General features: G+C 38.8%; 1 protein-coding gene across 1 annotated transcript in view; it reads left to right on the top strand.

Annotated features, from left to right (window-relative positions):
* Positions 1-255: 255 nt before the first annotated feature.
* Positions 256-27,536, top strand: part of TBC1D12 (TBC1 domain family member 12) — a 46,773-nt gene continuing 19,492 nt past the window's right edge. Inside the window, exons 1-3 of the mRNA XM_062580555.1 lie at positions 256-1,031; positions 18,524-18,647; positions 24,822-24,878. Coding sequence (XP_062436539.1) covers positions 256-1,031; positions 18,524-18,647; positions 24,822-24,878 — 957 coding nt within the window. The remainder of the gene's footprint in view (positions 1,032-18,523; positions 18,648-24,821; positions 24,879-27,536) is intronic.

Here is a 27,536-nt window from a genome sequence, read left to right as displayed (position 1 = left end):
CGGGTGTCCTTCCCGCTTGCCTCTCTATGGTGCCTTTCCGGGGGGAAGGGCCGCTGCCGGCGCCGCGCGCCTGCGCGAGCCGGGCCCTTTGCCCCCACCCCCGCCGAGGCCGCTGTCCGAGGCGGTGAGCGGCGCCGGCAGCGAGCGGCCGCGGCGCCCCGGTGCGGAGGAAGGCGCGCGCGCCCCGCCCCCGCTCGGCCCCCGCCGCGCCGGGGGGGCCGCGCCGCTGGCACCCGCGGGGCTCCGCGGCGGCAAATGGTGGGGCCGGATGATGCCGGAGCTCAGGGCAGCGCAGCCGTGCTTCCCGCGGGCCGGCAGGAGGCGGCGGCGGAGGAGGCGGAGGAGGAGGAGGACGGGGAGCGGGATGGGAGCCGGGGCTTGAGCCGGAGGAGCAGCGGGCCGGGCCAGGAGCGGCTGCTGCAGCGGTACCTGGCGGCGCTCGGCCCCGCGGCGGCGGGCGCGAAGCGGCGCCCGGAGAAGCCTGTCAACGGGGCCGCCTGCGGCGTGGGCCCCCGCGGGAGGATGACCAACGGGGACGTCGGCTTCCTGCCGCCGCCGCCGCCCCCCCGGGCAGGACAGGCCGAGCAGGGGCGGGAGGAGCCGGGGCCGGAGGAGGAGGAAGCGAAACTGCAGAACGGGGGCTTCCTCCTCTGCCGGCCCGAGCCGGGGGGCGGCGGGACGCGCCCGGCCCCGCCGCCGGGCACCGCCCTGGAGGAGCCGCTGAGGAGCTGCCGCCTGCGGGCCGAGGCGGAGCGGTGCGGGGGGCCGGGCGGCAGCCCCGAGCCGGGCGGCGCCGGGAGCCGGGCGCAGGCGGCCGCCGGCGCGCGGGCAGCCCGGGGCCCCGCGGCGCCGTGCAGATTCACGGACGTTAACCTGAACTCGCGCAACACCTACGAGGTGAGCCGCCGCCGCAGCGCCCCGGAGCAGCTGCCCCCCGGAGCGGCGGCGCCCGCGGCGCCGCCGCAGGAGCAGGCGGAGAGGCCCCGGCGGGCGGGCATCGCCGGCAGCAGCTTCGCCGAGTTCTTCAGCAGGTAACGGCGGAGGGCGGCGCGGGGGCAGCGTGGGCGCCCGCAGCTGCTGGCCGGGGGGATCCCGTTTGAAAGGCGGCGCTGCAGGGCCAGCGGCATTCGCCGCTTATCGATTGATCAGCAGTTCCACCCCAGGTGTGATTTATGGCCATGGGTAAACACTGTCCCAGTGAGAAAGAGGCTTTGGGTCAGGTATGGGGGTAAGCCTGTAAAGATACTTCTGCTGCCACGATCAGCATGCGCTCAAAATTGGAATTTGGTTTCTGTGCCCAGGGTATTTTACTGTCTGGATGAACATAGCGGTGCTAAATAAATTGCTTGGAGAACAAGGTGAAATCTGTTGGGTTTGCAAGCTACTTTCGGGTGATTCTGAGTATCATTGTGGAAGTTGCTAAGTAGTAGTAAAAGCTTTATGGCCTAATCGGCAATATAGCAAGGGAGTTACTGTTTTACTTCTCTATTCCAAAGTGTGGTTTGGAAAGCTACAAGCACTAGGCTTTGTGCTCAAGCTGACTGAGCTTCTGTTAACTTTCTGAAACAAAAGCAAAAACTTTGAAACATCAGACTCCACTATTTGATGCCTCTGTGGTATAGCTCACTTTTGAAAAATAAAAAAATATACAAGAAATCCACCTTGCCTATAATAACTTCCTGTGCCCTCTTTCTCTTTTGTTTAAAGAGGGGAGTTTAATTTCCCAGTTTCTAACATTTATTCTCCCAAACCCTGGGATTAAGAGTATACCTATTAATTGAAGCCTGATATGAAAGAAGAGAGCTTTGATCTCTAGGGATGATCCCAATTGAGAAATAGGCTTCCTCTGACTACAGTTAGTGGCAGTTGCAGGGTATCTCCCTTTTCTATCTAATTTGTCACAGGAATTCTGTATGTTTGATGCCTCCACTTTCTTTTAAAGATGGATTCAGAAATGTTCTTCTATTTCCGCTATTTTTGTTTAGTCTTCTTCCCCTGTCCTCTTTTTCCTGTTATATGGATTCAGTATTCTACCTTCCTTGTGCTTCATTACTTGAAAACTTTAACCAGTAATGTTAGTACTTGCTGCATTTTGTTAGGACTGCTGAATTCAGTCCTCTCATAGAAGCTGTCATCAGCATACACTGACAGTTGCTGTTTTCAGGAAGGGCTTGGGTATTACATGGAAAAACTTGATTACATCTATCCTGGCAAAAGTTACGGTGCTGGCACCTCTGAAAAAAGGATTCTGCAATGAGCTGAGTTCATAGGCCTTTGCAAGTCCAGCTGTCTGATCCTCGTGTGCGTTTAGCCTTGTGAGCAATATTGGCTTCAAAGACTTTGTTACCTTCATAACTCTGCATGTATTTGCACAAAAGTTAGTTTAGTGGCAGCTGATTTTGTCTAGGCAACCAAAATGGGACAATGTTAATAAAAACGACAGATTTGAAAGGAAAAAAAAAAAAACCAAGCCTTTCTTACTTGAAAGATTTGCTTTTAGAGTAACACTTGAGTTTGTATTTGCCTGTTGCTTGCAAAAGTACTAGCAAAATGTCCCCTCCCCTCTTTTTTTTTGAGTAGTTAATTTTTGTTTTCTGAACTTTTTTTGATAGTGTAAAGGCTTAGGCTTCTCACTTATTAAACTGCTCAGATTTGTCTGAAACTGACAACCATGATGAACAGGTATTTTTTTTTCTCCAGTTCTTCATAAAGATATGTAGCCTGACTCTCAGAGATAAGGAATAAGTTGTTAAAAATTGTTCTGTGATTGAATGTTGGTGGCAACACTATAGTTCCTTATGAAGCTTCTCAGCAGAGTGCTCGCATTTTTAAATGAGCGAAGAGCCATAAATGATGTTGATCCCTAATGTTTATGTTGTACTGGATGACAGTGTTCTATCAAAAGTGTTTGCTGAAAGAGAATGACTCCTTCATGTTGTTATGTCAAAATGTATACCTGTTTTCAGTATAGGAGAAAAAAATACTAGACATGCGAAATGTATGTAGATAGTTTACCAGTCTAGCACATCTTATACTGAATGTTTCATCCTTTTAGTGTTTCTTGTCTAGTTTACAAACTAAAATTCAATCTCTCATTTGGTTTTTTTTCTAATAGTCTTGATTATATAGAATGCTTTCATTTAAAATATGTTTTTTCATTTAAATTGAGAATAGACAAGTCATATTGGGAAGTCATATTGCCTTCTATGATTGAAAGCTTCATTGTTTTAACAGCCCAGTCAGACAAACTATTCTGTCGTGGCAGATCTGGGTCAGCAGGCCGCTGTTTCCAGCTGCTGGTTTCCATCTCTTCAGTTATTGGACTGGCCTGCTTCACAGTCCTGTGAAATGATCCATGTTAATTGTCCCTGCTCATTTCACTGAACTGGATGAGAAACTGGTCAGGTGAGTTAGGAGTAGAAACAAGCAGCTGTGAACAGCAGCTTCTTACCTGAATTCTGCTATGGGAAGAGTGCCCTTACCTTTCTATGTATAACTTTTTTCTCCTGATCTTAGAGTAACAGGTTACTTAAAATGATCAAATATTCAAAATTAAAGTTTCTTTTTCAGGTAAGTATTAGGAATAATATTTGATCCTGGGATCTTAAATTGCATTTATACCAAATTAAGCCTGTCAAAATAATGCTAACAGCTTTTAACTGAAAATTATTTTTTGCTGTCTTTTTTGTTCTACCTCTTTGTTTCTCTCAGCATATGAAGTGGGATGCCTCAAGTAATCAGAGGTATGTGGAGCAGAGTGGTGTGGCAAGGAAAATTGCATGACTATGGTCACTTGTCTCCACTATGCTACTGCTGTGATTAGAGCATTAAGTGGCTTTTTGAAAGTCACCTGTCAGTGCCTTGGACTCCTGTGTATGATTTGTAATACTGTCATATGTAGTACAGTTCTTAAGGGTTTTGGTGTTACGTAGCAGCTTACAAGCCCAACGTTCTGTTCTTGTGTTATTCATATCACTTGGATGGTCTCAGTAAATTAATATTGACTAAATGATGGTTTAGTGAGCAGGGAGTGTTAGGTAGACAGTTGCAGCAATGATAACTCTGCAGTTTGCTTTGTTCCTCTGAGCAGTACATATAGAGCAGGATAATAAAAGGACAAGCAGTAGTACATATTATAGTATACTGTGGCATATGAAAGTCCACCTGAACCTCTTCTAAAGGTGACTTATTCCCTGGTTTTGCATGTACATACCAGGCATCATCTCGGCTTGTGCAGTTGTTCCTTTCTGAACTGTGCTTAGATAAATTAAGGTATTGATAGTTGATGTGCCAATTGCTTTTGGATTCCTGAATTCAAAGCTTGCTATTGACAACAGCTGTGAAACTTAACTTTGTTATAGTAAATCACCTTTTCCAGAGATTATCCAATAAAGTTGTACCTTTGATTTTGTTCCCCACCCCCCCTTTTACTGATAAAAGTGCTAAGAGCTTAATTCATAATTGTGGTCGTCATAGTTCTTTAGAAGGTGCTGTAAGCAATATTTGTACCTGGGTTATAAGCAAATATGATAGTTGGCATCTGCCAATTAGTCTGTCATTAGTTTCATCCTTCCTTCCTTACCCCGCCCTCTTCCAGAACTTTGCTGCACTTGTCCAGAAGTCTTGAAAAATATTAACTTGCAAAGAAAATGGAAAATTGAATGAGGGCAGTATGTGTGGGGACTGAGGAGGAGAGCAAATGGAAAGATGACTCAAGCCCGCATCTTTTCTTCCTCTTTATACAAAAGCATGGTTCTCTCATTCAGTAAGCAGGCGATTCTTCAAAAGCTGATAATCTTCTTGCTCCTAAAAATGTCTTTAGCAGAGACCATGGACGGCTACAGAGATTCACTTCCTGGTGTATTATTTTGTCACTTCTGTACCTACTGGTGTCTCTAGTTCTGTTGGTTTAAATTTCAATTGGTTACTAAGTAACATTTGCGGCTTTCTGAGCTGTATAGGCACATGTAGTCTACAGTTGAATGTTTCATACCTGAATTGATGTTTCTATTTTTATCTTTAACTTCTCTATATCTTAAATCATTTTAAAATTTCAGGGGATGCACTGTGCATCTGAAAAAAACCTATTGTATGGGGTTTTAGTCAAAAATGAGTCAAATGAGAAGCAAGTTGCCCTCATGATTTGTTTAAAGCTAGAGAGCTAAACCTGTTTAAAGATGAAAGAGCTGATTGATGGGGGCACTTCATAATGCTTAGTTTATATCCTTGTGTTACTTCTGTCTGTATCTTGGTTAGTTCATCATGTGGACATGCTGAAAGACTTAATTTTTTCACTCTCTCTGTCCAGGTCAGAAAATAAGGAAGGGCACAGAGAGTTTCTAACAGGTGAAGGAAATATAGTAATAACACAGAAAAGAGAACTGGAGGAAAAAGTAAAGCTTGAGTGAAAAAGCAGATACTAATAATTTATTTGAATTACAACTCTGGAGAAAGTAAACAAAAGCTCCTGGACCAAGATCTTACAGGAATCGCTGTGACCAACTTCAAACAGCATTCTTTCCCTGAATTAATAAATTAATCAATTTGTTATCAAGTGATAACTTGATACAAAGAAGAAAAAACATTCATGTTATCAAAAATGAGAAACTTCTCTGAAGATTCTTCATACACTGCTCGCTAAGAACGATCTATGTCATGAAGTTGTGCTGACTTGTTGGCCAATTCCTGGCTTTTAGTTATGTGAATAATGAATATAGTTGCAACTTAAGTAAATATTATCTCCAAAGTAAACCAAACTGTGGTAACTTTAAAGACAAAACCCCAGCTATTTCCCTATAGTTCCCAACATCTTTGTTAATAACTGCGTATATAGAATTTTAGAAAAATTTTGATTTTGTTATTCATAAAATGTCAAGGAAATGTTTCTTGCATATATACAGTCTTTCCAGTCCTTAATGCTGTTATTGTTTCCTTGGCAGGTTGGTAATTAGTTTTTTGGCAAATCTTAGATTTTACTACATAAAGAGATGGCACTCCAGTGATGTAATATGTAGCATTAAAATGATGACTTTCAAGGTTCTGTTGGAAGTGCAGATCCCACTGTAGCAAACTAAATCTATATCATGGCAGTCTTGTTATTGTTAGTGAACTAGTTCCAAGCAGATCAAGAAAATTGACAAGTCCTCGTGGTCTGCGAGTTGAAATGGCTGTTAGAGCAACTTTCATTCCCAGGCCTCATTCTGTACACTTTTAAATAATTTTCACATTTCTGAAAGCATTAGAAATGGTCGTTTTGCCATGAGTATGTAAAATGTTGTGTGTGCACTTCATTACTTTGGTCAGAACGTCTATTCAGTAACAGACCAAAGTTAATCTTCAGATGCCCAAGCATATGTTGACAACTCTGATTGCACATGAGATAGCCAGTTTTAGGGAAAAAATGAGAAGGTACAGGGGGCCGTATTGTGACAATATGGCAAAGTGGATTCCTTATCTATCTAAGACCTTGGGGCTGTAGGTATAATCTTCATCATTTTCAACTACCAAAAATACTAATTTCTGTTTTCCTTGCTAGGCAGTGTGATACTCTATATTGGTACAGGTGTTTGTGCTGGAAGACCTATAATCCTAATATGTTTTTTTTTCTTTTTTCCTCAAGTCAGTTCTTAAACTATAGTGGTAGTTTGCTTTTTCAAGCCAAACGCCTGAAATAGCCATTTAACATGCTGTTGGTGTTGTCAGATTATTTTGCTAAAAAGTGTTTTAGAGAGACTTTCACTCAATCTGAAAGTGTCTTCTCTCCACATCCCAGAAGGACACTTCCATTGCTTGGTATATTCCACTTGCTTTGTGTCATAGAACTTCTTGTAGACTCAATATATTGAGTAGTGTGACAAAGTGAATGGGATCTCTCTCCTCTTGAATGGCATATGACCAAGGGGAGAATGTTTAACTGGAAAACAACAGCAATCAAAGAAGGTTGCTTTAATCACAGCAACCTATAAACCTTTTGTCCTATAAAAAGGCTATTAACTTTTTTTCCTCTGACTGTTCAGTTATCCATTAGGATATTTTGTCTCGATTGTTAAAGAACAAGAAGGAATTTAAGGTTATTTTTGTGAGATAATTCAGGTGCACAACTCTACTTTTTTTTTTTTTTTTTTTTTGTATCCCTTATTGGTCCGGTTAGTTGAAGAGCTGGGAAAAGACTTGATATATTAGTAGACTGGGTGGTAGACATTGCTTTAAATGTCTTGATGGTCATGACTGTTGCGATGCTTTCAAAAGGAATGATGCTTATGCAGTTATTGCCTGATCTCTCTAATACTGCAGTTAACCTTGTTCAATGAAAATTCCCCGAGACTGAGATAACTTGGATATGAAAACTTGTGGGGTTTTTTGCATGGAAGTTAGGCATAAGGAGACCCTGAAGGAAGAAGACTGCTAATTTGGCTCTGTATTTGCAGCAGCTGGTTAGCTGTGCAGGTCACCTGTTGAGCCTGCCGCTGATGGCCGAGCAGCGAGGTAGCAGGGTGAGAGGCAGATGAGCACTCAATGGGTGAATTTGATTTGAATTAATTAAAAAAAGGTTCATTAGCTTTGCTTATAAATCTGTTTATTTTCTAGAACTTCTGGAAGCCAAACACTCAAAGGCTATCGTTCCCACAAATTCATACCCTCCTTTTTTTCATCCAGACTGAAAATAAGTCTCTTCTCTCACAGGCTAGAGATTGAGTTTCTTTTTCCCCTCCCACCCCCAACCTTCCCTTAAGCTGCTCCTTTAACTGAGAACAAGCTCTGTTCGGTTTCCATTGTTAACTTGTGATCTTTTTTTATTTTACTTTTTTTAAACCTAATGTGCTCTCAGGTAAGTGAAGGAGTGCCTCTTATCAGGTAGTATAACTGCCTGTTAACTCCCCACATCTAAGGGAGTTCTGCTGACCTAAACAAACTCCCTGAAGGCCAGCTATAGGAATAGGCAAACTAAGTGACTGTCTAGAGCAGAAGTAAGGGAAGAGGCCTGAGATGTAGACAACAACAAAACCTCTGTAGCCCTTCTGCCTCTACTGAAACCACAGAAAAACAGGCTTGCAGCTGCTGCCACCGTCGTTGAGGACTAGTACCCTCAATTGCAGTAGATTACTGCGATTGGGAGAAGGTGATGCACTTCTCATGTCTTACTCGTGCTGCAAGTGCAGCAAACCTAGTTGTTGATGTCAGCTGCACTCTAGGTCCCAGTTCCAGCAAAACGTAGTCCTGTATTACTTCAGTTGCTTAATACAACCATTAAGGTGGGCTCTTACTGCATCGTGGCATAATGAGGCTTTCGTATGCTGGGTGCTGTTCCTCAAGTTCTGGAGGCAGCTGAGTGGTAGAGAAGGGAGTTTCTGCTTCACTTTCTAAAATATGAAGTCATTGGGCAAAACTGAAAAGAATCAGACCCTTGCATGTTGATATCGGTCATGTGACCGATAAATGGATTCCAGCGTTTTGTAGTATTTCTGCAGTTTATTTTTCAGAATTATTGTGAATTGCTAACGGCAGCACATGCTTGGTATATTAACTAGTTTTTGCAATTTGCAGCACTTACTTGATCAGCATAACCACGTATTACACAATATGATAATTGGCTGGTGTCAGTCTGTCTGGGACCTGAAAGTAGAAAAGTATTAACTAAAGTTTAATCCAAGTTGGTCCGTGTAGAAAGCATTGCTAACTGCTGGGGTAGTCTTCAAAATAAAATTCCATCCTGTGTTTGAGCTAATAACTCAGTCTATGTCAAAGGCTGAAAACCTTTCTCATCTTTGTCTTGAGTGTGTTCCTTGTATGGGACATTCAGACTATAGATACAGCGACTAAGTGGATAGTTTGATTGTTGATAATGCTTTAACTGGAAGTGGGTCACTGATAGAAAAGTTGTAATTTCATGAGATGTCTTGAAGAACCGATTTAAGAATTTGCTGTTGTCAGGAAACAAAAGGAATGTCTTTCCTCTGCCTGTCGTGCTTATTTGATCCTCTGAGCAGCTGCAGCCCAGTAAGCTGCCAGGTAAAAATGTGGATGTTTTTCTTCTAGATTAGTGATTTGAATTGGCTTATAATATTGGGAGAGTCCCAGAATCAATGCAGCAGAGCGAGTGTGGGATGTTACTGGTACAAGGAAGAGAAATGCACACAAGGAAGAGAAAAAAAAAAAAAAAAAAACTTACTCCTCTAGCACTGTTTTGTTCCAAGTCTGTTGCTGGTTAACCAGCTGTGGCTTTGCAAGAATAGAAGTCTCAGCCATGCAGGAAATAGCATAACATTTTTTTAACTCAAGTGGTAGAAGTTCTCCACTTAGAGCTCTGTGACCTAGGGTTTTGGTTTGGATACAGGTACATGACATGATGTTTTAGTTGACCAGTAATATCAGCAGAAATGTTACAATAGCATTAAAAAAAAAACCACTTGCTGAAGATGCATGTTCTCCTAGTGAGTTTTTTTATTTGTTGGGAGAGAGGAGAACTTCACTGTCTGGTGTAGTATATAATTATGACTAGTATTTTGAGTATTACAGATGCAAATATATCTATGATATCAAAGTTCCTTTGGAGAAGATGGTTTGAATTGTCTTGATTGCGAGTGGGTGGAGGAAGAGCTTTGCTCTGGTGAAAGCTGCAAGACTAGAAAAATCCTGTAACTGATCTGCATTTGGAGGCAGTAAAACTTAGAGAAGCTGATGTCCAGCTTCTCCTCATATCAGTGTTAGAGGATGTGAATTGTAAAATCATTTAGGTCCTCTGTTCCACAGCATAGGTAGAGCTTGGGCTCAGAACAGTTTTATAAATGCCTTGAGTCAAAATGGGCTGATGCTATTCTAAGTTATTGAAATCAATTTAGAATTGATGTAAAACTATAAATTATAGTTGGTGTTGCTATGTTGTAAACTTTCATGATAATTTTCTTAAACGAAACCTAAAAAACACTTGCATGTTTGTGATCGCTGTGCACAAAGACTGAAATCTGAGGATAAATGATTAGTTGGAAAGTGTTTGTGAGTTAGGGAATGATCATTCTTAATATTTTTTTTTGTTCATGTATTTACTTCAGACATAATGTGAGAAAACGTATATTCCTCAGCATGTGTAGGTGAGAAAATAGCTTTTAGATAAGGACATATAAATCAAGTGTGAAATTATAGACAAGCAGTGACATCCTGTCAGCTGATCTAAGAACTGAATAGTGTTCACATGTACACCCTGTACATCTATTGTAGGAATTTTAAGTGTTAAAAAAATTAAAGTTGTGTACCATATAAAAACAATTTAAAACATTTTAAGTGTAGGAATAAAGCTTGCAGAGCAACAGAAGTAAGACTTTTAAGTGTCTAGCAAGAAGGTCTTGTTTCCTTTTAATGATTCATTGTTTATGCTTAGAGTTGAGTTACATTTGTTTCTGTATATAAATTATTGAAAAGTCTACTGAAAAGCATGGAAGTTAATTGTCTGTAATCAGGCAATGTTGTTCTGTTGTTGTTTCCATTTTTGTTGCACATAGGACTTAGAATGGACAAAGCTTGAATATGAAGAAAAAAGTTCTAATGTGTGTTTTAAACAGCTTTGGATTTTACACCTGCTAAAAACACAGCCATATTAATATAATAATAATTCTTGCTTTGTTAAAACAATTTTTATATAGTCATGAAGGAATATGAAATTGCAGGCCTGCAGGGGATTTCAGAGTGCATCAAATGCTCTGGAAGCATCGGTTTAAGCCAAAGTTGTGTGAGTTTTTTTCCTTTTTTTTTTCTCCCCCCCACCTTTTTTTCTTTCTTTCTCCCTAGGCTATACCAGTAAAACTACACCTTTAATAATTCCATGGTCATAGTCTTTCCAAGTGCTGACTTATATAGTTCTCTGGATAAGTGATACTGGATTCTTAAGTAGTTTTCATCTCAGTTTATTTTTGGCCAATTGAAACTTCAAACATATACTTCTTTTGTATGGTTAGGAAACTTTTTTAAAAAAAAAAAAAAAAAAAGCTTGAAAAGCTTGAATAGGGAGTGAAAGTCCTTCTAATGAGATGTTGCTTCTCTATGTAGCTTTGACGCACAACAAACTCTTATTTTTTTCTGTTTCAGACTCTTTAGGCTCTTGCCTGAGGTTCCAGAGCTTGTTCAGCTCTTACAGTGCTTCATCAATATGAGATTCCAAATTAGTTTCTTCCAGGTTTGGCTTTAGTCTGTCCTGCATTGTTATTTGCCTCTCTTACTTATTTTTAACTCTGGCTTTTAACTTTAGCTTCTGCTAGTACTTTAGTATCTCTGATTTCCACTCATGGCAACTTACTGTTGGGGCTAGTGCGCTTATTTAAGCTGGTGTGTGTGTGTGGATGACATAAGCATAGAAGTTTTTATCTTTTGGGGCTTCCTTTCACTTACAAGCAAACAATGTATGGATTTGTGTACTTGCATTCAAATAAAATGAGAAGCCTAGTATGGATATCTGCTAGAGATTGAAGGTTTTTCTTGTGATCCATGATAACAGAGGGGGAGGGTAAGGCTTGGGGATGGAGCAGAAACAAGCTGTGCGCAGGCAGAACCCTTGTGGTAGTGTAAGCTCAGTTGTATCATAATCTTTTTATATACAGTGTTTTAATGTGTTCAGTTTGGTACTTCTGTATTTGTTCTACAAATTCTGGAGTTTCATCATGATCTCTTGTGTTTTTTATGTCCTTCAGGTATTGCTAAGTGATGTGACTTTTTTTAAAAAAAACTGTTCATATAATGTCAGAGAAACCCCTCTAGACTAGTCCAACTCTGTAGTCCAACTCATGCTCATCTGTAAAGTTAATTTCATGCTGGATTCCCTCTCTATAAGCCATAATGTTTTTGTGAAGAAAAGTTGTATAGGATATGTTGTTGTATAGGATAACTTCGTGTGATGGTGATTCTTTCCTGTTGGCATTTCATGCTTCCTTAAATTTAACATAAGGCGGTTGCCTTATATCATGTCTAATATTAGGTATGAAGATGCTTAATTAAAAAGGGAGGGTGGGAGAAAGAGTTCTGATTTCCTTTGTCAGTTCTTTTAGCTTTTGAATCTTATTTTCTCAGTGTTTCCTTCTTGTCACAGATCTTAAAAGATGCATGCAGTGAGAAGAAATGATTGACTGAAAATGACAATACGCATTTCAGTACTTGTTTCAGTAGCTGATAATGTTTGATTGTGGTAGTCTTCAGGATTGCAGGATTAACAAGATGGAGAAGAGTACGCTTACTTTAAAATGTTACATGCTGATAATCATTTTAAATGGCTTGGGTGGAAGATCTGACTTTCCTCTACCACTTGGAATTTGTGCATAGATAGCTAATAACTCTAAGTACCAGAACCAGTAAAGCTTGTGTCTCAAGATGGAGTTTTAATAACTGGATCCTTGATACCTGGTAAGAAGTGGAATCATGCTGCAACCTCCCCTTCAGTGGGGATGGGGCAAAGGCCTCATAGGATACCTATTTGCTTTGGTATCTTTTTTTGGTATCTAATGTGGACTAATTGTTTGCTATTCCTTTGTTAAACCTTGTTGAAACTGCATTACCGGATTTACTGGGCGAGCAGTTAGATTTTTTTTCTAGGCAAGCACACCAAGTATACTTTAACAATGCGGAGTAAGCTGTGCATACAAGGATTGTGTTTATGTGTACATCCCAAGTGGGTTGCACTGCGTGGTCAGACTTCTGACTACTGTTATCTTCCAGGTTCTACTACAGTTCACTGTTTCTGCAGTTGGTTAGAATACTTGTACTGCATAGCAATTGCCTTTAGTGTTCAAAGAGTAACCTTGGGGCTCTTGGTCCTACTGCGGTGGGCACTTCACAAACGTAGTTAAGCATATGAGTTTAAAGGCTACAGGTTATAGTTTTGCAGAGGGTAGAGATAGACCAAAGACCCCTGTATCTTGTTTTTAAAACCAGGAGACTAAAGGTGGACATAGGCTTGTGAGTGCTATTTCTTAGTGTTATTGTTAGGAGTGCTGGAGTCAAATGGGTGTTGCAGAGAAAAACAGGAAGTAAATAAAGATCACTTACAGTACAGTACTATAGCTCAGCAATGTCAGAGAGTTTGTGATGATTCTTCTGTTGGGCTCCTTTGAGGTTCAAAGTTAAAGATAAGAAACCCAGGGATGTACATTTGGAGTAGGAAGGAGAACAACTTCAGCCAGGTTTTGTTGGGAAGTACAAAGCAGTGAAATACTTGCAGCCTCTTACCATTGGCACACAGTAGACTTGTAGAAAGGGAAAAGGTCTGTTTCTGGTGAAAGAACAAGAGCAAAATGACATCTAGCTTAAAGCTGGATTTGAGTTTGAAGTCTTTGGTCCCACAGAAAGAAGACAACTGCAAAATGACTCTGTGGTCACCTGAACCAGCTAATGTGGTCACATCTCCAGTGCTAAACTACAGTAACTGCAGGTCATGCACAGAGTCTGGTTGAATTGGGAAAATTACAGATTTCTGTCAAAGGGGAGATAGACTAATTATAGACTAGAGACTGGGTGCTGGAGATGTACCTAGCCTGGTGGCTTTTCTACTTGCTAACTTTTGTGGTTGTTTCTATTTCAGTAGGTCAGCTTTCTTTGAGGAGCAGTTGTCCAAATCTAGTAGCCAGCTGCTAGTCTGGGTTTAGATGAAATTTAAGTTCAAGCTTGAGGTAATTGTGTCTGGATATTTTCTGGCAACTTCTTTCCTCTAGAACTTGGAAATTTGTTGTCCTCTCGGGGGTGGTATATAGCCAGTTTTAGTTGTGAAACAACTGTTCAGATTTACCCCCCCAAATTCCACAAAGTCCCAGGTTCCACACATCCCCTTCTGGCATTTAAACTGGTGAGGTCTAAAGGGATCTTGAATTACTTTAAAACAAATAACCACAAGTACAGTAATCTGAGAAGGAAAAACTGTGTAAGCTAGAAGTTATATTACTAGAACTTCATCTTAATACCACACATGAAAGTGGCCAGCATCGTTGAAATATCTTTTTTGGAATGATAGAACTCTTGCACAAAGTGCAGCAGGCCTAAGCTGGAATACTTGGAGCAGTGTTGTTAAATAAGCAAGAAAACTGCCACTTGTTGCTGCCACTACAGCTGTTTGTTAGAGTTTTATGAATGATCATAAAAGCCAATTGGTTTTGCTTAGTGTAATCCAAACAACGTTAGGAATAGATTTCTTGGCATATGGTAGTAGCTTATTTCTGCAACTTTGTGCTATTTCTTTATTTCTTTATGTTCTTCATTTTTTTTGTATTTTTTGAGAACATTTTTATGCATTCCAGTGTGTTTATATTAAACTAGTGGAAAAAACATACTATTTCTTCACTGGACTTATGTAAACTAAAGCTTAGTTCAGTGAACTAGTTTAATATCTCTATCCTACACATCCTTATAACAGAAAGCATTATGAATTGAAAAGATTAGACTTATTTTTAAGAAAGTGAAGTTTTCAAGTGGATATTGAAATTAAATACTAAGCTATCTAATTTTTGGTTGACTTTTCCCAGGGTTGGTGAAATCTGTGAATACTCTAAGCAATGACACTGTATATATCAAATCCAGTACACTTTCTACATTGCAGTGAATGTACTTTGTAGGCAGTCACAGATGCTGTTGATTAGAAGGCCATGGCTTCTATAAGGCTTTACTGTTGTCAGTGACATATCAGAAAATGTGGTACTGCGTTAGCTGCCAAAACAACTCGTTAAAATAGAGTCCTTCCATCCTAAATTATGCAAAACTTACATGTAAACCTCCTATAAATTTCTCTTGGATTAGAATTCCTAAATGAGATTTATCCTGATGAATGATACAAAACTTGACCTGGTTTCTTACTTTCAGAAGAAACTGAGACTTTAATGAGTAACCACCAAATGAAAATGAAATTGTATCTTTTTGTTTGCACATTCCTAAAAAGCAAAATAAGCCTTTGCTTAATTCAGTACACTAAAGAATATTAAAAAAATCATGATGAGGATTATTTTCTGAAAGGCTTGTGCTAATATTGTGATTAAAAAAAAAAAGCTTTAGGTATGCTTTAGGCTCTTCAGAGGTTTTGTACATAAACATTAATTAAAACATCTTCTGTATGTTTACATTTTTCTTCGTTTTTAATCTACCAGCTTCCTGGTTTAATCATAAAACCACTTTGATATGGCAACAGATTGCCATCAGGTTAAAGGCTTGTATTTTGCAGCATCAACAAGTCCTAGAACCAATGAAGCTGAGCTGCCTGGTAATGCTGGCAGTATTCCATAGTATGTACAAAGACGAAGTGGTTATTGCTATGCGTGTAGGCAGGATACATGACCTATTTTACTTTAAAATGTATCTTCTTGCATCCCTGCTTTTGAAAAAACATTTTCTCCAGTAAGTTAAAATTCAGCCACTGTAGTAGTTCAGATTTAACGGCAAGGCTGTAGTATAGTGTTTATTGACGTGCTAGTCTTCTGAATACTTTTCTGATTTTCCTGTTTTGAAAAAATAAAATGTTAATGCAGATCTGATTTGGGTGTTTTTTACTTTATTTTTTTACTTTATTTGATTTAAAGGTATCTGAAACATGAGAGGCTGTCTGTCTCCTGTCTGAGTTGTGCGAGGAATGGGGAAGAGAAAGATGAGGAAAGGGTGATTCTTGTAGCACTGTAGCCTCTTTTTAGTAGTGTTACGGCAAAGGATGTCCTCTAGAGCAGCTGTAGTGATTTGCCGTCATAGTATGAAAGATGCATTTGCACCCAGGCTGAACTTGTTAATTGTTCAGTAAAAAGCTGGCTTTTTATCCCTCTGTGGATTGATTTCTTAGATGAAGTTGAACTTAATTTAAAAATACCATGGAATTTCTTAACTGAGTGTTGGTTCCCTCCACCAGTATGTTAACTTCAAAGACTTCTGAACAACAAATAAAAGATTATGAATTTAGTGGACTAAGTCAAAACTTATTAGAAGCTTGAGAGAGCAGAGACATATACTAGAAAGCATTACGTAAACAGAAACAAGGAGAAAGAGAAATACAGTGTAAGTAAAAAAGGTATATAATGAGGAATCTTGGAATAGGATCTAGAACAGGGGAGGAAAAATACAATACTTAAAAAGTATTTTCAGTGAGCTTCATATTCAAAAAATGAAGAGATTTCTTTTTTTCCCCACTTCTCTGCAAAATGAAAAAAAATGTGATCTCACTACAAGTGGGTATGAAAAAGCTCGATGAAGCTATTATGGAATTCCTAACAGAACAGTTGTGTAGGACCTTAATGAATTTTGGAACACTTCCCTTTTGTATGCAGTGTAAAGCACAATGAAAGGTGTCCTGTACTTGTGAAATGAGCCTTTGTTATCTATATAAGCACATTATTCCATCTTGTGTTTTTCATTTATTTGTATAGAAGGATCTGTTCATCCCACTAATGATATGCAGCCTCAGGATTGATTGAGGACAGTGTCCTTTAAAGACATTGCATCGTGGCTTGGCTTTTTCATCAGTCCTTTCTTCTAGGTCGTGTATCAGGAAATATTTGCCTGCCTGGTGTTCTGTGTGCTTACTTTGTAGGTTGTGCCTTAGCAGGTGCAGGCTAAGATATTGCAGGTTTCCTTGACAGAGCATTGGACTGGGGAAACGGAGAGCCTAACCAGTACTTATTTAAAACACATTGTATTAATTAGGCTATTACTAATAGCTTGATTCTATTAATAGCAAGTATGCATACAGCACACAATTCTCCTTGCACGCAGTTGCTCACAGTTGCTGGGTTGGGCTCCCACCTGCTGTCCCAATCTCAGCTGTTCACTGGGAAGCAGAGGGTTGAACTGATGCACTAATGGCTCCTAGGTAGGTGTTCAGGAAGTCCCTCCGGGGTCTGTCTTTTTTAATCAGGTGTGTATACAATCTTGTAGCCTTTGTGTATAGCAGCTGCTACTTTCTTCAGTGTAGTCTGAATTACACCACATGTTGTTGATGGTAATGTGTGCTGGTGGTCTCAAACAGATTCAGCTGAGTCCTGGTGTTCTCAATTTATCTCTTGTTGTGGCTTCCACAGTGCTACTAGTATTGAGCTTATCAGTTCTTGGGGGACACATTGCCTCCCAGCATGTACTTTTTCTCTCCAGTTTGCTGTTTTCTGGTAGCTATGTATTCAGCTACACACACAGGTATCTATAGAGCTCATTCATGCAAGGTTGCACACAATGGGCTTTTATCACAGAGGCATTTGCTTATTTCTGAAATACAAGACATTCTGGTAACTGAAAAGATAGGATTTGTCTTTGAAAGCTATACCATAGCTTACAAACACTGACTGTTCCTAAGTATAAAACTGTGCTTCATAGTCAGAAACCCTGACAGTACTGGAATTTGAGTGACTGTACGCTTTTCAGGCAGCTAACAGTTGTTTGAGTGTGCCACTTCTACCTGGGCAAAGCCAGAAGACTGTTCTCTGTGCAGAAATACGAATTCAGCCCACCTGAGAGGGGAAACACATTTTAAGAGAATGTTTCAAGTGAAGAATAAATTTAGGAGTTTCTTCCCAGAGGACTAAAGTGTTACAAAGGTACAAGGTTAGCTAGTTAGCGCTGCACAAAAAACAGTTCCAATAAAAATGCTCCATGAAGTAATCATAAAGTGCGGTACTTATGCAAGTCTTCACAGGGAGGTTTAGTGTTCTGTATGCTCAGAGGATGACATGTAAGCATCCTGAGTAACAGCCTACAGAATACTTATATTTAATCCCTGTACCTATTATTCATAAGTTTCTGGATAGTAACTTTCTAACAGGATTAATGTATTGCTTTTATTTTCAAAACGCTCATACATGTTACGCTCTGTGGGAGCTTTTGGTTCAAGTCAATTAGTGCAGCCATTTAGCTAGACAAATGGTTGCTAGTGTGACCTTGTGATAGTCAGTTTTTGAAGAAATAATTGAGCAATGTAGTCACTTGCCTGTTTGAGTATAATTGCTTTAGGTACTGGCAAAGGATATCCGCTAAACTGAAGTGGCGTGCATGTTCCCTGGTTTTCTAGTCTGTGCTATGAAAGTTGAAGATGCTTAACACAGTGGAAAATTGTGGATAATGCCAGTGGAAATAGTAGTTTTGCCATTTTATGTTATAAACCTATACAGCACGCAGCAGTTTCCTGCTGTTTCCTTTTCAGTCTCCAAATATCTCCACGATAAGATGCACTGAAACAAACCTCCAGAAATCTTTAAGAGCTGCTGCATGCTACTAACGTATGTTTGAGAAAGTGTCTGTTATTACTATATGAGCTTTGATGTTAAACACAGTTAAGTAGCTTAGAAGTCAGAGGTAAAATTGAATGTTAAGAATGAGCATATTAACATCAAAGCACGTGTAATGAAAACTGCTTCAAGTTAACATTTCGGGGATTTTTTTTAAGTGCGAGGGAGAACTAAGTAAGATACCATGCATTTGCTGAGCAGTGAATCTTTATAATGGTGAACTTGGTTTAAACAAATGTCAGTAGGTTTAAATATCACTGTTTATAGGCTTATAATTAAAAACAAACAAACAATACTTCTCTTTTCAGAAACTTTTTTGCTAAAAGGACAAAGGAACTCAAACCTGCTGTCCAAAGTGCTCCTGGTTGGAAGTTGTTTGGGAAAGTTCCACCTAGGGAAAATCTTCAGAAAGATTCCAAGATAATTCAGCAGGTGAGTAAACATCACACAATTCTAGGTATAAAAATTCTAAAAGTGATTGCATAGATATTGCAGTTCTCGGTTGCAGTGATCTCCAAGTCTCTCCTTTACAGCCACGAAGTGCTCTGGGAGGATTCTTTTGTGGCTTTGTCTAAAGAGTAGTAGCTACTGAGAAAAGGGAGTTTGAACTGTGTAATTATCTAATACAATCTTCAGTACGTCCAGTGTTTATAAAAACATGATACTTGTTCGGAAAGTGTTTAAACTGTTTAGATCAAAAAGCTAGAACTTGTGTTAATTTTCCATAAAATTTTGCCTTATTTTAAAATGGTATGATACGACTTTTTGGTGAAGTGGTCATGAAATGCGCTAGACTTCCATTATGAAATTCATTTTGGAGTTGCTCTTGCCTGCTTATGTGCAATAAAAACCATATTCTTCTCTACAACTTCTCTTGAAAACGTTTGTTCTCCTAAAGCGTTGTTTTATATTCTAGTCTTATGAAACCACTGAGGGTTTTGTCTTGCTTGTTTTTCTTTAGAGCTAACTCAGCTTCCCAAAGTCTTTATTTTTTGGCCTGTAAGACTTGCTATTTGATTTTTTTTTTGACAAATTACTAAGAATTATGAAATGGAATCTTGTTTCATTTAGACTTTTGGTCCGATTTCAGGTATTTTTGTTTGAAAAATAGTTATAATAATGTAAGTTGAAATTATTTCTGAAGTTACTGGCAGATCACAGAGAAGTAATTCTGATTTTCTTCACCAGATACTAAGTTGTATGAGTGTATCAGTTCTGTATATTCATTCCTGTGGAATGTGTCTTTAATTTGCCAAAATATCATTAATAAAGTTGCATAGCCTTTCAAGATTAGTAACTGGTAACGTATCATTAACTTAACTTCAGGATGTATGTTAAAACTAAAACACCTGTTGACATCAGGAATTTGCATGCCTCTTGTACTGATGAAAACAGTAAGTCCTTGAGTCCCTTGAGAGTTGCTGTCTCTTTGTGCCTCCTTTCTTACAATCTCACGTTAGCTGATGTGTCTGGCAGGTGCAAAAGACTACGGATGAAGCTGTGTTCAGTCAGTTTTCTAAAAAGAGCTTTATGGTGAAGAGGGCCTTCTAAGAGCTACTAAAGTGAAAAATGTTCCTTTTGATGGGCTTCCACATAATGGGACATATCATGAAATGTTGTAGGAAAGTAAGAAAATAATTATGTGAGATCACGGCAGGTGCAATTTACTTTGAAATAAACTAGATGGTTTCTCAATACACTTTTAAATACAGTTTTCCTTTATTTAAATGTTTTTGCTTTTGGGGGAGGGGAAGTGTTCTTAGTTTACTTACTGATGAATGGTGTTTTCTTTGTGCTGTGAAAACACTGTGCTAAGAATCCAGATGTCTCTTCCATCCTGAGAAATGGAGTGTATGCATAATGCTTACTAATTATCTGCTTCTCTTTTTGTAGTAACGAAGGTGTTTATTCCAGAGACTCCATCATAATCTGCAAAAATAGTTTTATTTTCTTCTGTTGTCTCTCAATGACCATTTTTCTTTTAAGATGTAGTGTTCCTATTTTCTTAAACTAAGTGGCAGAAAAAAGAATATATTAAAACAATGTGCTGTCTATAAACATGATTGAATTCATCCAGCCACTAGTCATATGGCCTGTATTATACTGGTTGTCAGATCAGGATTACTTTTGCATTTATATAATCTGAGTAATGTATGGGTTATAGTTAATAATTTTAGCATCTAATTTAGATAAAGCATACATGACCACTTGCTTTAAGCTATTCATTTATCAAAGGGGGACTCAGATTGACTGCATACTCTCTGAACAGAATCTGAGATTTTTTTTTTTGTTCTTTTTACCACTTCTTAAATTTGGAGAGGTGACCCTGACATTTCCAAATTGTTTGGAGATGTTTTATTGCATATATCTTTAAAATTTACAATGCAGTTCCTTGTGCCTATGTCTTTTTAAAGAAAATTGAATGGTTTCTGGAGAATGTTCAAATTTGTTAATCTGGCAATGGATTGGAATGAATTAGGGCATATTTTATTATTGAGGATCAGTGGAAAACTGTCTCTGCTTTAGAATAACTGACCAAGGTCCCTAAACTAAAATTCCTGATTATGCAGGAGAGTCAACTAAAGTGAATTTAGGCAAGATTACAATTGTAAATCATTGAAGGAATTGATATAAATATGATTAAGACTGATAAGTTCTAGTTACAACCACTTCTGTGAATCTAACAGAATAAATTGAATCCTGCACAGAATATCTCTACAAACTTCCATGTTGCCTTTGGAAATCTGAAGTCAAGTGAGCAAAATGACCAGAACTGGCTTCCCCCCCCCCCATCTTTATTGAGTCTTAAACTTCCTTATTTCCACTTGCTTTTGCAGTCTCTTTTGTTACTATGTCATCCTCATTAAAACAGAAATAAATCAATTTCATTTAAGTGAAAAGAAATTCTTGTGACTCCCAGTCAGCTGCTCTGTCAAAAAAACAAATGCTGTATTTGCCTCTACAAATAAGTCAGGTATTTTATTTGAGATACTACTTACGATACTACTTAGAACCTCTTAGGGTCACTGTCTATCTTCAGAGAATGCCTAATAAATGTTACTTTACACTATCTCTTTGTGAGCTTTTAAGCATATGTGGAGGAAGACAAACTCTTTTTGTCATAAAGCAACCTACAGGGATTGCCCATTTAGAAGTTAGTAGTCCGCTTTGCAGCTGTGCTGCGATTGGTGTGCTTTGGGCGAGATGCTCTAGCTCAAACTGGGTCAGAGGCTGCAAGTCCTTGGCAGCTGCGTCCCCCTGCTCGCAGCTGCTGGCTCCGTCGGCTCTCGCTGGATTTAGAGCTGCCCAAGCAGGATGTGATTGAGGCCAACTCTTTTGCTGGACATCTCCCTCCTCTGGGCTTCCTTCCTTCACTGCTTTTAAAAAAGAGAAAATAGCAACTCCATACGATTTAAAATGTCAATTGCATTTGATGGTTTTAGGAAGTGCCTTTTTTCCATGAACTGCAACTGCAACTAATAAGGCTGGCCGTTATAAGAAATATGGTATCATTGATGCTATCATTGATGCTGGCTGGGAAATTTGGTGACCTGAGCAGCTTTACATGCAGACTAAAAAGACCTGTTTTAATACAGAAGCATTTAAAGCTGAAACTGATTTGTAAGATCATGTGCAATACTCTAGTATGTATTGATTAAAATGCAAGATCTGTTTTAAGATGGAAACTCCATTTCATCTTTGTGCTTAAACAAAAGTTATAAAGAGTGAATATTCAGACTTGTTTTGAGCATAGATTAGGTTCAGCTCTTGCTTTTAATAAAAATATTCAGATCTACTTTAACTTTTTTAAAAAGCACAGATATTTTTCTAAGAGATGCCTGAATTAAAGTGAATTTGGCAAATATCTCACTTTTGTCATGCAAGCATATTTCCACATTTTTGAGTTTACTGTTTTCATTGAGTATTGTCAGTGGGAGCTGACACTATTTAAATATGAAAGGCTATCCCCCCCCCATTCTTAAATAAAAAAGTGTGGAGGAAGCTTGCAATGATTTTGAATACCTACACTTTCCAAAAGCTTTCACCATGTCTACAGAATAGAAGATATTAAAGAGCTGATACTCTCTAATACTAAGTATGGGTTAGATGACTGGGTCACTGTCCTCCAGCTAACATCTGAAAATATTCTTTTTGGACACATGAAATCTTGAAAAAGGTACTGTATGTGAGGGCTAATGAACTCTAAGTATTTTCACTTGTGTGCTTTCCTATGTCATTATCTCTGCTCTGAAATCTAATGGCAAAGTGACGTTCACTGAATCAGCAGAACTCCCACAGTCTCCCAGGGACAGGAGTTGTCTGAGGTTTCTCTTCGGAGGAACAGATGTGTTTTGATTCAATTTTCCTACAGCTCAGACCTTCCAACTTGCAGTATTAACTCTTCCTTCAAATCTTCGTGGTTTCAGTTAAACTGTGTACAAAGCTCTTCCTTGATGCTTAGAAAGTGTGTAAGACCTGATTGTCCACAAATCTGAGCATTGAGTAACTTTGAAAAAGATGAGCGAATACAATACTGGTGGCTCTCAAGCAGATTCTTATCTAGGTAGAGGTCACATTAGCTCATCTTAAGCAGTAAGCTGCAAAGAAGAGCAGAGACATAAATTCTGCATGTATAGCAGGTATGGGTGGAAACACACTGGTAACAAATTCCTTTGGAATCAGGACTGACAAATACGGGTGTTAGGTCTTGCAAGGGACATGTAACATTTGAATAACAGCTTGTCTATACTAGTAGCCTTGAGAAGACTATGGTCTTTATTTTTTGTGGGTGTGGTAGCTATCAGATCCTATAGAAGTTTCTAGGCTTTCCTATGGAAGCTGGAATCTGCAGAGTCGTGACAGTGTTACTTGAAACTATTTCAAAGACATTTCCCAGTATTTCAGGCTTTTACAGTGAATATCTTATCTCTAAAATGGTATTGAAGCTAGTAGGCTCCTAGTGGGGAAAAATGCTTCTTTCTCTGTCTGCATAAGGGACCTAAAATATGGCGGTGTGATAGCAAAATCAGTGTTCAAGCAGACTGTATCAATTCCAGAAGAACTAGATTTAGCAAAAAGATTGCCTTCTAGGTGGTAAAAATGCTACCTTTTCATGTACTCTGTGTGGTCGTCCCCCCTCCCCCCCATCGCTCCCTGCCCATATATATATATATTATTTTTTTTCTTCTTCTTCTCCTGCTCCCCCCCCCCCAACTGTAAGGTTGTGTTGATGCTAAATCTGAAGATAGACTTACCAGATTCCTCAGGCTGTACCTCAGTACAAAAAGTACTGAGGGAGAAGGAATTTAAAGTGTTTTTTCAGTCTTGGGAATGTATGATACAAGAAGCTTGCAGAAGTGTTCAGAAATACCATGGAAATCATAATAAAAGACTTCACTTTCTCTTCCTTCTTCCTTGTGCTGTTACATAATGCTTAAAGTCTTAAGCACTGCAGATCTCTAATGTAATTCAAAATCTCCAGTGTAATGCTTAAAATGGCATTTTTTTTCCTTTTTTTTTTCCCCTCCACCTTCCTCAAGCTTGACTTCTGAACTGAAAATCAGGTTCTGTCTAGAGTAAACTGTAGAGCTTTGGTTGTATGGAGCCTGCTATAGTAGGATTTGATTTTTGCCTGATCTCCTTTTTCAGATGTGATGGGATGAATTTAAAATTGCTATTCAGAATCTTGTATCTGTCATTTTGAAGTGACTATTTCAAAGCCTTACAAATATGTCTTAGTTCTTACCAGCTCACCCGTGAGATTCAAGTGTGATTTAAACTTTTGAGCTTTCAATTTAGGAAAAAAACATTTATAATGGGGGGGGGGAGGTGGGATAGGACTTTAAAGACTCACTCTGACTGCTATTTAATATACATTTCTATTTTCTAATGTTAAATTAAAACCAAAACATTTAATGTGCAAGTTCTGTATAAAAGTTAACTTCAGTGTTTTCCTGCCAAGTGTTATCCAAGCCCAGCCTTGTCATGTTTTTCTCTCCCCCCTTCACCACAGTGTAAATAGTCTATTCTGAAGTATTTGTTTTCAACTTTAAAGCTAGTAGTTTTTAGATGGTGATATGGTTGGGAGTGAAATGCATTCTACGACAAGTTGAATGAGAGCAAGAAGCTCATGATTGATTTTTCAGAGCAAACAGGACTTCTGGAATGTTTGTATATAGACGATGTTTTGTTCTTTCCTTTTAGCACTGTGTCTGTCAAGGAGGTTAAGTGAATTAAGTGCAACTGTTTTGGGTGGTATGGGCTAGGGAAACTCACTTCAATGAGTATAACCTGTCATTCACTTGACAAAGGTGCTATGATTAAGGAGGAAAAGATCTACTGTTGGGCGCAGGTGTTGATTATAGAGAAGAATATAAAATTTCAATTAAAATGGAGAAATAATTCAATAGGAATTTATATGTAAATTGCACAAATATGAAGTCTCTGCCTTTTTTGTGTATTTTGAGGGCTGGAGAGGGAGGAACAGCCACATTTCCAACATCAAGTATAAATATTCTACATGTAAATTTAAATATTGGCTTGCATGTATTTTAATAGTCTTTCTTCACTTATTCACTAAGGCTTTGCTTCTGTTTTTCTCATTAGGATGACAGTTCTGGCAGTCTTGCGTCAATATCTGCTCTCAGTCTATTAAACACAGGGGTATGGAATTTAATATTTCTTCTAGTTGCATTCAATGCCATGCATGGGTCTGTATAGCACTCATTAAAAATAGAACATCACATTTTCACAGTAGCATGAATATTTTATGGCACTAACCATCAACTCATTAGATACCATTAGTTTAAAAAAGAAAAAAAACCTCACACATGAATCTTACTAACAACTTGGAAAGTGATGGAGTATTGTGTTAATGTTGGTTGTTCTTGAATACAAGGAGATTAAAAAGTAAATTCCTGTCAAATTTCTAGTGTTACCTGTGTTTGCTGTGCCGCCTTGCTTAATGATAAAAATTATTAAAATTATTTAATTCATAATAATTTTGAAAATCTTGTGTTGGCCAGGAATAGAATCTCCTGGAGGCAGTTTAAGAATGAAAGGCTTTTTTCCTCCACCCCAAGCATTTAGCTGTCTGTAGATTAATAGCCTTATCTGTATTTTCAAAAGATTAAAATACCCATCCCTCTACATATTGGTTACAGATGCCAGTTTCGAAAGCGGTCTTACAAATATTGTTACTATGTTTTTCAGGAAAAACATGCTTTTAGTCTGTTTACAGGTTTGTTACTGGCAGTAAGTAAAAGAATCCAGTGCCATCCTTGAATATAATGACTAGTCTTTCTTACTGTTAAAACTGAGATTTGGTTCTTACCTAGTTTGGTTTTGTGAAATATTCAGCAACTTTTATTAAGTTCTAAATATACCACAATAAAAAAAATTAAATACCATTTTTAAGAACAAAATTCCCTAAACTACTGATGCCATGCATGTGACTCTACCAATTTTTTTCAATTTTTTTTTTTTAAAACTTTTGCATTTACTGCTTTAGGGTAACGTTATACATGATCTGCCAATGCCAGTTTTTGTGTTATCGCTTCTAGACTTTCAGAAAGTGATTTTTCTAAAAAAAATCTGATAAGGTGGGTATATGAGTAAACGTTTGATGTATGTTACAAACCTTGAACATAGAATAAATATTCAATTTTTTAAATACAGTGCTAATATGATAAACCCCACCCATTTTCTATTCTTTTTAAAGAACGGTTTTACTTGTTGAATTAGATGCCTTAATTTTTTTACACTTTCATGAAGGATAACCTGATTTCCACCACCACCCCACCCCCCTGGTATTTGACAATGGAGCTACATTGTAGTACAAGCCTGTATTTTGTACTAAACTGTAAGTATTTGCAGTTAGTGCTAAAAGTAATAAAACCTCTGATCTTTGGTATTTGCTGTAATAAAGGCTCACAGTAAAACTGGTAATCAACACTGAAATGAAGACTCAAGTTCTGTATGGTAAGAGTAGTCACCATAATTCCTAATTTTATTTGATAATACTCAGAGCAGCAGAGCGTGCATCACTCTGGGAAAATTCTGTCTATGATCTCTTGACTCTGAATGTGAGAAGATTCTCTGTCCAAACACAAGTAATTTCAGATAGTATGTATTGGTTTAAGCTGAGTTTAGTTTCTTACCTGTAGTTGGGTGAGCAGTGGGCCTTCCTCTCCTTGTAGGAATATTGAATTTTGAAGCTTCACTTACCAGAACAGATGAGTCAAATCAGCGATTCTTCAACAGATGGTGCAGTGTGTGCAGGCCTAGCTGTCTGCTGGGATGTGCCCTGCAACTTCAGTTCTTGTCAAGTACCTTAAATTGTATCTTGACCTTTTTAAGGAAAAGTACCTCACAACTTACAAGATGAAATTCTGTGTCAGCTCAAGTTTTTATCCAGTGCTGAGAATTTTTCATTCCACATCAAACACATAGTAAGGTTACTGGAATCCTTGAGTGTAGTAACACTGAGTGTGTGAGGAAATACACCAGAAAGTAATGGATATTTTAATTGCCCAAATCAGCGGGTTCTGTGTGTGCTTGATGGTTTCTTGGATCTAATCTTCAAATAACTTATAGAACACAGGCTTCTTGGGCAAGAATCATGTCCTGTAGGAAAGTTGTGATACTCTTAATATATTTTATCTTGGGGAAACATGCAGCCATGACAGTTTCTGAGCTTGAATCTATTTTTGTCTCTGTTTTGACTCTTTCCAATATTGCTCATAGGCTTCATTCTCCCTGTGTATGTGCTTTATTTATTTATTTTTTATTTTTTTGTGGGGGTGGGAGGAAACTGGACAAGAGACTTTAGAGGGTGCTTATTTCCAAAAGCAGTTTGTTCATTCACAGTTCATTAATGAGTTCAGCCTTTCACAGAAATCCCTGTGAAGAGCTTCTTTTCCTTATTGCTTTGCAAGCAGTATGTTAGTTCTTAGCATGCCTGATGGTCAGAGGCATTTGCACCATTCAGATGTGTTGTTTGTAGTAAAAAAGTGAGAGGGGCTTCAGTTCTATATCTGCTTTTCAGTGCTTTTTATTTAACTTGCATGCAAATCAGATAATAGGCATGTTGAAGAGGTTGGGTACCATCTGTGCTTTCTCAACGCTGACCACGGAATGAGGTTGATTTGTGACTTCTGTTGCAAAGTGCTGAAAAAGTATAGTCACTCAATTTCTACCAGGTGTCTGAGAGATGGCTTTGCTACTGGGCTCTGATATTGTGGGCCTGTTTTCAGTACTGGAGACCAGATGCTGACCTTGAAATTATTGCAGGACAGTTTCCTAGTTGAGATTACACTAGGG

The sequence above is a fragment of the Rhea pennata genome, chromosome 7, assembly GCF_028389875.1.
Source record: "Rhea pennata isolate bPtePen1 chromosome 7, bPtePen1.pri, whole genome shotgun sequence".
NCBI classification, from domain to species: domain Eukaryota; kingdom Metazoa; phylum Chordata; class Aves; order Rheiformes; family Rheidae; genus Rhea; species Rhea pennata.
This window is presented reverse-complemented; position numbering and strand designations above follow the sequence as displayed.